We start from the raw sequence: 8998 nt of genomic DNA, 5'->3' as shown, positions 1-8998 counted from the left end.
GTGTGCCAGAGGCAGAGACCAGGAGAGAACGAGGTGCGCCAATGCCCGAGACCCCTGGAGCAGCAGGGAATTGAGAGGCACTGATCAGCCTGCAGGGGTGAGGGGATGGGACCCCACGCAGCTGCTGGGCTATCCCAGCGCTCCATTCACATCCAAAGAGGGGGAGAGCTCTGGGGCTCCAACCCCTTCTTGCTCCTACCCTGCTGGATGGTATCCCCACTCCCCCCTGGCATGTCCTGAACTCCCAGCCCCTGGGGGACTGTAACCCAGCAGGGGAACCGGCCCTTCTCCTACCGAGCACAGTGGGGGATGGCAGCACAACTCCTCTCCCCTGTCCTGCTACACACCCCTGTTCATCCCTGGGGTTTCTGGGGGCTCCAGGTGGTGAGGGATGAGCACAGACAGCTTCATGGACTTTAATCCTCCCTCCCTAAGACACCAGAGCTTGTTGCCTAAAACCCAACTGTAATATAAGAAGCTCTGGGAATCCCTATCCTGACAGCTGGGCACAGAGAGGAGAGGAAAGGGCTTAGCCAGGGTGTTGGCAAAGACTCCCTCCCACAAGGCTTGCAGCAGCTGTCCTTGCCTAGCAGCACCTCCCACACCATCCATCTCCCAGCAGCCAGGGCACCACTCTCTACAGCTCTACTTCCCCTCAGCGCTCCTGCCCCACTCCTTGCTGGCAGAGGCTGGGACCAGAGTAGCACATTGTTCACCCCACAGCCAGTACTCCTGTGTGCTAGTCCCCCAGCTGGGAAAGACTGGGACTGGGGTGCTGTCATTCCCTGCAGCGCCACCTGCTGGGAGTGGCAGAAGAAAGAAACCCAAACTTGCCCATGGGCTGGACAGAGTGTGGTTACATAGATTTTATTTCGGACCTGGTAACAAAATGTCCTGTTTGTTTAAAATAGACAGAACTTTCAAAACACAGACTGGCAACTATCAGCCAACAACACGTGCCCAGTCCAAGCCCCGGCCGCACTGGCCTCCTCTCCAGCTCCTAGCTGGCGGGGCAGGAGAGACAACAGCTGAGCTCATTGTGGTCATGACAGGATGGGGCTACGAATCCCTGCAGCTCGGAGATGCTCGCCCTAGTTCTCATGGAGTTAGCACAGTAAAAACAGCAGCGTAGCTGGGGTAGCAGGAGCTGCAGAGAATGGTGGAAGGGTCTAGCCAGGCCGAGTCTGCACCCACGGGGTTCAGGAGGGTTTGTACTTGGCCAGGCTGTGTACACTACTGTTTTCAGCATGCTAGCGGAATGAGAGCTAGCACAAGTGTCTACACGAGCTGGGACTCACACCCCTTGCTCCAAGTGTAGACGTTCCCTAGGGGCACATAGGAGGATGAACAGAAATTGCTACGTACCCCTCCTTTCTGATCAATCGTGGCCCGCTCCACCACGATCCTGGGGCAGGATTAACACGAAGGCCACCTGCCATGCTTGAGGTGGCACCAAAAGACAACTTCCACCCCAGCTGTGAGAAATGTAGGAGGAACTTCCATGTGCCCACTTCCATGTGCTGTGTGTCTTTGGCTTGGATGGTGTTGGAGGGTTCTTAAAAAGGACCTGTAAACATCTTCCCATATCCACATATCCCAGTTTCCCCTCCCGCCCCACAACAAACACCATCCACTCTTAGCATAAGAAGGCACCATTGGCTTGGATGAAGGCACTTGGGGAAACCCTTCCCCTGTACACACCCTCCCTGATCAGAGATCCCCCAGGGGTACACTACCCCCTCCTGCAATGGGATATAATGCACCTGCTCCCAGTTTATCTACCCAGCATCTGATTTCTAAAACCACTGAGCAACCCCCAGCTCCAGCTGAAGTCAATGGGAGCGGCAAGAGCTCAGAACCTCTGTGCATCAAGCCCTTAGGACCCAGTCTTCTTAGTGAGACTGGTCTGGGGCTAGGTAAGGGGGTGGAGAAATGAGGATGCGGTGGTGGTGGGGAAAGGATCAGGCAGAGGTAGAGGGTGGAGGGAAAGGCCAGGAACCCCGGCGGCAGCTGTAGGGCAGCATGGGAAGGGGACAAGAGGGAGACAGCAGGGAAATAAGAAGGGGCGGAATTCAGCATCTTAGCACCCAAGACCAAACATCACTTCGTCCCAGACTTCACCAACATCAAAGCAGCCCTTTTAAGCCCCAGCACGATGAGCTCCATGGCAGCAAATCTATGGGAGATGGCAGGGGTGGGGGCAGGCAGCTGAGGGAGCACCTCCCATCCCCAGTCCATGGGACCAGGGCAGGCTGGGGAAAAATCACACCACCTCCCACTGGTTCATTCCTCCACTCCAGAGAGCTCCCTTTTGGCTTTGCTTGTCTGTGGGGTGGGTGTGGGGGACAGAATGCAAGTGCCCTGGGGAATAGAGGTGTGGGTAAATTAATGCACGGGGGTGGGGCCTGCGAGTCCCTGAGGTGGGTAGTGTCTGTCAGTTTGTACAATGGGGAGGCACCTCAGGAGGACCATGGGGCTGGTGGGGCCTGTGAGTGTGCACAGAGGGGAGGGGCTGTGAGTACCCGAGGGTGGAGATGCCCCCATGAGCACGTGCAGAGGACCAGGGTAGCTGTGAATGGTGGAGTGAGAGTCCATAGTGTGCTGGGAGGGGCCACCTCCTGCCCCTCACTCGTCCTGCTCCAGGTTCCTGGGGGACACCCGCCTCTGCCGGCGCCGCAGCTCCTCCACCTGCCACTCCAGGTTGCGCACCTTGGCCTCCAGTTGGCTCCCGGCGCGGCGCGCCCCGCTCAGCCTCCCCAGCAGGGCATACAGGGTGAGCAGGCACAGCAGCAGCAAGGCCTGCACCGAGGGGCTGGGCGCCGCCGAGACGATCAGCAGGAAGCAGCCCAGGAAGACCACCACCTTCAGCCCCCACAGGACACGTCCCAGGATGGACAGCAACAGGCCCAGCAGCTGTGAGAGCAGCCAATAGCCCACCACAGCAGCCAGGCCCCACAGCAGCAGGGTCTGTACCTGGGCAGGGCCCAGCTTAAGGGGCTGGACCACGTGATCACCTGGAAAGGGAAGGAGGAGGAAAGTGGTTAGACACATGTGAGACGTGATGCTGTGCTGACCTTCTGTGGGGCTGGGAAACCCCCATATGCAGGCAGGAGGATCCTCACCCTAGTGGGGCTGGGACAGGCTGGGGGGGGGTTAATCCCTGTGCTGGAAGGAGGATCCCCACCCCTGTAGGGCTGGGACAGGCTGCTCCTGGAGAGAAGGGCATGATGGGGAAGGAGGTGATGGTTGCAGGAGTAACCCCTCCTGCCCTGGAAGGAGAAACCATGTTGTCTCCTGATCTCCCCACACAGGCTCAGACATCCTGAGGTGGGGTACTAGGGGCTGCATGTGTGAAGTAACCCCCCTGCACTGGAAGGAGAGATCCCCTTGAGAGACACAAACCTTCACCATCAGACTGGGAGGCCCCTCTTTCCTCAGGGGAAGGACCATTTTTAACCCATCAAGTGCTGGAAGGGAAGAAGCACCATCCAGTGATACAGGCACCAACTGCAGGTTGGACAAACCCCTCTTTGCTGTAGAGGGTGGGACTGGGTCCCTCGTGCTCCGTTTAGAGACAATGATGAAATGGATCCTCCCTGCCAGGTAGGTGAATGAGAAACATATGCTCTCCTCCATCACATGCAGGTGAGGAATATGCCCCAATGGCTCACAAAGGCAGTGTCAAACAGGGGATCAGACACTGAACCGGGACTCAGGAGAACTGGGTTTTATTCCCAGCTCTATCACTGGCCTGATGGGCCAGCTTCCTCACACTCTTTGTGCCTCAGTTTCCCCTCCCACCCTGTGTCTATTTGATCTGTTTAGACTGTAAACTCTTTGGGGCAGGGGCTGTCTCTCACTGTGTGTCTGTGCAGCGCTTGGCACAATGGGACCCTGATCTCAGCAGAGGCAGGGACGGTCTCTCCCTGTGTGTCTATGCAGCGCCTGGCACAATGAGGACCTGATCTCAGCTGGGGTCTCTAGGTGACACTGGTAAATAACAAACAACTTACCATTCACTCCGAAGGCGCTTAGGATCTGCCCTGCGATTCCGGACAGGATGATCAGACCTGCCGAGATGCCGGAGGACACAATCCAGAACCCGGCAGAGACGTTCTGCAGGGAAGAGAGCGTGAGAACGCTTTTCTCAGTTGGCTTGGAGGTACCCAAGAGGGTGAGAGGAGACAGGGCCAGGGAGGAAAATAAGGGGAGAATGGGGGAGCACCCCACTCCTTCGTGTCTGCTAAAGGCACCGGGACAGAGCCTCGTCCCTGACTTGAGCCAAGCTCCAATTTTCTGGCTGGGCAGGTAAATTCACATGGGATTCTCAACAGGAGCTGGTGCCTGGCTGGGTGAGTACAGCCTTCCCTGCCAGTAAGGGGAGCAGCATCTGGCATGGGAGATTTGTCCAAGCTGCCTCCTACAAGGAGCCCTGTGCCCCTGCTGTGCCCCCCTCTGCTCCAGGGTGAAAGGGAGACCTTGCCATTGCTTGCCCTGTGTAGAAGCCAGGGCAAGCAGAAAAGCCCCAGCAGGTCCCTCTCCCCAGCTGCAAAGGAAGGAGGGATGGCTGGGCTGTGCTTAAAGTGCTGGCTTAGACTCATTGTTGGCTCCAAGTTAGACCCCCCCTGTGACCTGCAAGTCACTGCATCTCTGCAGAGCTCTGCTGCCCAGCTGTAAGATGGGGAGAACAAAGGCTATTTCTCCACACTGGCTTTGGGCCTGTCTGGAGACATGGCTGCCTTTCAGATCTACCACTCCCTTGCCTTCAAGATCATAGAAACGTAGGGCTGGAAGAGCCTGGGGAATTCCCCTGGCATAGGGAGAGTCTCTGGAGAGCCTAAAGCGAGCTCTAACTACACTGGGAGCTGTTGGTGGACAGTGCTACAGTCTTCCTTGGGGAAGGGGTGGCATGGCCTGAGTGTCATTGTGCTCTGGCTATTCCTGACTGCAAGGGTAGCCTCTTGGGGCCTTGGGCAGTCTCTGAAGCTGTCCTAACTTTACCAGGGGCTGAGACAGCCTCATCATAGGAAAACCACAAAGGTGGTGTGGAGTCCGTTTTCCCCACCACCCCTGAGGCCTGGTGCCAAGCTCAGCTGGGCTGCAATCAGGGTGGATTGATTTAAATCAAGGCGATTTACATCAGTGATTTAAATCACCAAGTGAAAAGCCTCAATTTTAAATCAATTTTAATTAATGGTTTCATTTCACTAGGAGGGTGGTGAAACACTGGAATGCATTGCCTAGGGAGGTGGTGGAATCTCCTTCCTTAGAAGTTTTTAAGGTCAGGCTTGACAAAGCCCTGGCTGGGATGATTTAATTGGGGATTGGTCCTGCTTTTGAGCAGGGGGGTTGGACTAGATGACCTCCTGAGGTCCCTTCCAACCCTGATATTCTCTGATTCTATGATTTGTACTTCAGTTATTTTCTAAAGAAAAGTGTTCTCATTGGTTGATCTAATCTTAGAACATGCTGATCTACAGCTAAATAGAGCCTTGACACTAGATTTGGTACATCTTTTTGCTTCCTAGTGATAAGACACATGGTAGCGGCTCCTAGAGTCGGAGGCCAGATCCCAATGCCCATGATGACTAGATCAGTCTTGTGCGTGCAGTAGCCCAGCCCCCATGTCTCCTCTTAATACAGGACATGACCTGTTGTGCCATATGTAGAAAGCATGACCTCAAAAGTGAGATGTTTTACCTCTTATTCTTTATCTAGTAAAGCAGCCTTTAACTCACGGTTTTTGATAGAGGCTCAGGGATTTTTTTATTTAAATGTTCTAAGAGATTAATAAATGCAGGCCTTAACATATTTTGATTAAATTCAGGATTTCATTTTAGACAGGTTTATTTTTTAAAAGAAACTGATTTAAATAATTAAAAAAAATCCAATTTAAAAACAAAAGAAAAATACCCACAAATTTTTATCCATCCTGGCTGCAATCCAGCCCAGAGCAAACAGACTCCACTCAGCTCTTGCATCCAAGCGAATGCATACAAGAGGCACAAGTATTTAGGGAACGTATCCCAAACCTTCAGCTAATCGGGTGCCAATGCTGCTATTTTCAAAGCCGGCTGGCTGGTTTCCCCGGTGACAGAGACACAGCCAGTTTCCCCAACACACAAGTCAGCCTGGGTGCTGGAATCTCACTCACTTAATAAGCCTTAATGCTCTGAAGTGCTGCTGAACCAGCCAGCTCGCTCCGGACGAAAAACACAGGGGCTCCTTCTCTCTAACACACTTTTACAGCCCCGTTTACAGCCCCTTTATCTGAGCACCTCACAATCTTTAATGTATTTATCCTCACAGCACAGACAGGAAAGGGCTGTTGTCCCCCCTTTTACAGATGGGAAGCTGAGACACAGAGAGGCTAACGGACTTGACCAGGAAAGCTAGGGCAGAGGAGGAAATTCGATCCAGGTCCCCCAGTCTCAGGCTACTGCCCTAACCATGGACCATCCTTCTGCTATAACCATTTCTGTGCACTTAACGATCCTTAATAAACCAAGGCCTAACACTTCCTACCTTGGGAGGCAACTGTCACTTGACAGATCAGGTAAGAGGTTGCAGGGGGTTGCCACCAGAGGAGCTAGGAATAGAACCAATTGAGAGTCCCAAGACTTTGGCACACCCTGCCTTCTGCCAGAGTAGATGGCTGAGTTGATCTAAACTTCCCTGCTCTGAAATCCCTGGGGGGACATACCAAGCTATTGGAAATGGGTAAGCTGGGTTTTGGCCAATAGAGGCTGCACTGGAAATGTATTGTACCAGACTTCCTAGCCTATCGCAATGTGCTTCAGGTGGCACATGAACAGGATTTACCACCAAATTTGGTTCGCTGGTTGGATCATTAGCTTCCCCAGCTCAGGTCGGGTACTGATGGGGGAGTGTGACGTGAGCACTGATCCATGCCCCCCTGTAGCAGTTATTTTGCCTAATGTAGATAATAAAATAATGCTACCACCACCTAGCTCATATCTATCACTTGTCATCACTAGATCTCAATATACCTTACAGTAGCTTTTGCTTCATTTTATAGATGGGGAAACTGAGGCATACCCAAGGTCACCTTGCCCAGCTGGGAATGGAACCCTGATCTGCTGAGTCCCAGTGGCTGCTCAATCCACTAGACTATGCTGCCTCCCTCCATAGGCCTCTTTTTACAGCTCTGGCAATGCTTATAAAGTTATTTCAATGGAACTGACAGAGGAGGTGAACCTTGATCCTAGAGAGCAGTCAAGCACACCGCACAAATACATGGTGCTCCAACCCCTTTTCCTGACTTAGCTAGGATTCCTCTGTATTTTCCACTGAATGCATCCGATGAAGTGAGCTGTAGCTCACGAAAGCTTATGCTCAAATAAATTTGTTAGTCTCTAAGGTGCCAGAAGTACTCCTTTTCTTTTTGCGAATACAGACTAACACGGCTGCTACTCTGAAACCTGCCTTACCTCTGTCACTAGCTGAAGTGTGTCCCGGCCAATCCACTCCTCCAGGGTCTCCCTCATGCCCTGAGCCAGCTGGGACAGGAAGTCAGCCCGGACAGCCGCCTCTCTCCAAGCTTCCCTGTGATAGTGCTGAGTGCTCGCCATGGCTACATGAAGGAAAGCGACTGACATCAGGATAGCCACGGCACGTTGGAGCAGGGCTTGGCGGCAGCACCAGACCGTAGGATCCCACCCAGTCATCTCTCCAGCTCTCCTCTCAGCCCCAGGAATCTCTGCCGAGAGAAAGAGCAAAAGGCACAGATCATAATGAAGTTATAGGAGCCATGTAATTTTGCTGGCCCCAGGCCAGAACTGCAATGTCAGGAATGCCGAGTAGGCAAATAACATCCTAGCAACCCCAGGGCAATTGCAATCTCTCCTTTTAGTTGAGAATCAGCCACTTACCAGTCCTCACTTATAGGCTTTGTGACCTCTCCCCAGTCCCCCCCCCCCCATTTCCCTTTGAGCTGCATAGCCCCATGGAAAAGGAAAAGATGACTCATGTTTCAGCCTGTGAGCTGTGATGATGCAGACTGGCAGGGCACCAAGCCAGTCAGAGAAAGTCATTTGACACCCAAGTACCACCCTCTGGACCCCAAGCATTCACAGCACATGGGAATGAGGTCAAAGGTCAAACCTGCACCCAGCTTAGGTAGTGACTGCATCACACAGCCCCTGCTGAGCAAGTTCACAGTAGCTCAGTACTTGGATGGGAGAGATTGAAAGAACAGCTGGGTGTTGCAGGCAGGCTGACTCAAAAGGAGGTGCTCTCTCTGCACTGGGACCAGCAATGACTCAGCAGCCAGAGGTGCCATCTTTGGGAGGTTTCAGAGTAGCAGCCGTGTTAGTCTGTATCCGCAAAAAGAAAAGGAGTACTTGTGGCACCTTAGAGACTAACCAATTTATTTGAGCATGAGCTTTCGTGAGCTACAGCTCACTTCATCGTGTAGCTCACGAAAGCTCATGCTCAAATAAATTGGTTAGTCTCTAAGGTGCCACAAGTCCTCCTTTTCTTTGGGAAGGATCATCTAGGCCAGGTCCAGGACCACTCCTGACCTGATGCCAAGGCCCCACGTAGCAGCGTGTTGCAAAGCCGCAGCGTGGCACACAACAAGAGGGAACCAGCGCAGCACCGCTCGCTGGCTCCAATCACGGCGTGCAGGTGGCCCAAGCTCCCCTGTGTCATTGTGAGCTCCCCCCTCCTGTCCCCTATTAGGTCAGCTGCCAGCCCAGAGCTGGTGCCGCGGCGATGCCCCAGGGCTGGCTGCCCTCCGGGCGACGGCGGAGCCAGCACAGCGCGTGACACGGGGGCGCGGCGCCCCGGCGGGAGCAACGAGCGTCGTGGGGGCTGCAGGCTTCGCCCGTCAGCGCCAGGCCCGTGACTCCCAGGAAACGCCCCTGGCCCAGCCGCGCGTCTCACCCTCGGAGGGCGGGGCAGCCTGGGCCTGGCCGGCTCCTGGCAGGGCGGGCCCGAGCGGAGGCTGCCCGGCTGGGGCTGCTGCTGGGAGTGA

The 8998-nt window shown here is 54.2% G+C and overlaps 1 protein-coding gene across 3 annotated transcripts; it reads right to left on the bottom strand.

Annotated features, from left to right (window-relative positions):
- Positions 1-857: 857 nt before the first annotated feature.
- TMEM109 (transmembrane protein 109) lies at positions 858-8992 on the bottom strand. 3 transcript variants are annotated; one of them, XM_073346899.1, is made up of 5 exons: positions 8908-8992; positions 8125-8336; positions 7452-7720; positions 4014-4116; positions 858-3014 (listed from the first exon to the last, which is right to left on the bottom strand). In XM_073346899.1, the coding sequence occupies exons 2-5, from the start codon at positions 8150-8152 to the stop codon at positions 2626-2628; spliced, it is 789 nt and encodes a 262-aa protein (XP_073203000.1). In that variant the 5' UTR covers positions 8153-8336; positions 8908-8992; the 3' UTR covers positions 858-2625. The 3 variants fall into 3 exon arrangements, with proteins under 3 accessions (XP_073203000.1, XP_073202999.1, XP_073203001.1); XM_073346898.1 differs by lacking the exons at positions 8125-8336; positions 8908-8992 and adding an exon at positions 8544-8891; XM_073346900.1 differs by lacking the exons at positions 8125-8336; positions 8908-8992 and adding an exon at positions 7893-7954.
- Positions 8993-8998: the final 6 nt, after the last annotated feature.

The sequence above is a fragment of the Lepidochelys kempii genome, chromosome 6 (assembly GCF_965140265.1).
Source record: "Lepidochelys kempii isolate rLepKem1 chromosome 6, rLepKem1.hap2, whole genome shotgun sequence".
NCBI lineage: Eukaryota > Metazoa > Chordata > Testudines > Cheloniidae > Lepidochelys > Lepidochelys kempii.
Note: the sequence above shows the minus strand (reverse complement) of the source record. Positions and strands in the feature narration are given on the sequence as shown.

Excerpts from the sequence above, each read along its gene's own strand:
- TMEM109 (XM_073346898.1), bottom strand. The coding sequence starts at position 8,673 with ATGACACAGGGGAGCTTGGGCCACCTGCACGCCGTGATTGGAGCCAGC. Across the intron at positions 7,721-8,543 it reads ACGTGGGGCCTTGGCATCAG|AGATTCCTGGGGCTGAGAGG; the intron begins GTCAGGAGTGGT and ends TTCTCTCGGCAG. Across the intron at positions 3,015-4,013 it reads AAGCGCCTTCGGAGTGAATG|GTGATCACGTGGTCCAGCCC; the intron begins GTAAGTTGTTTG and ends TTCCCTTTCCAG.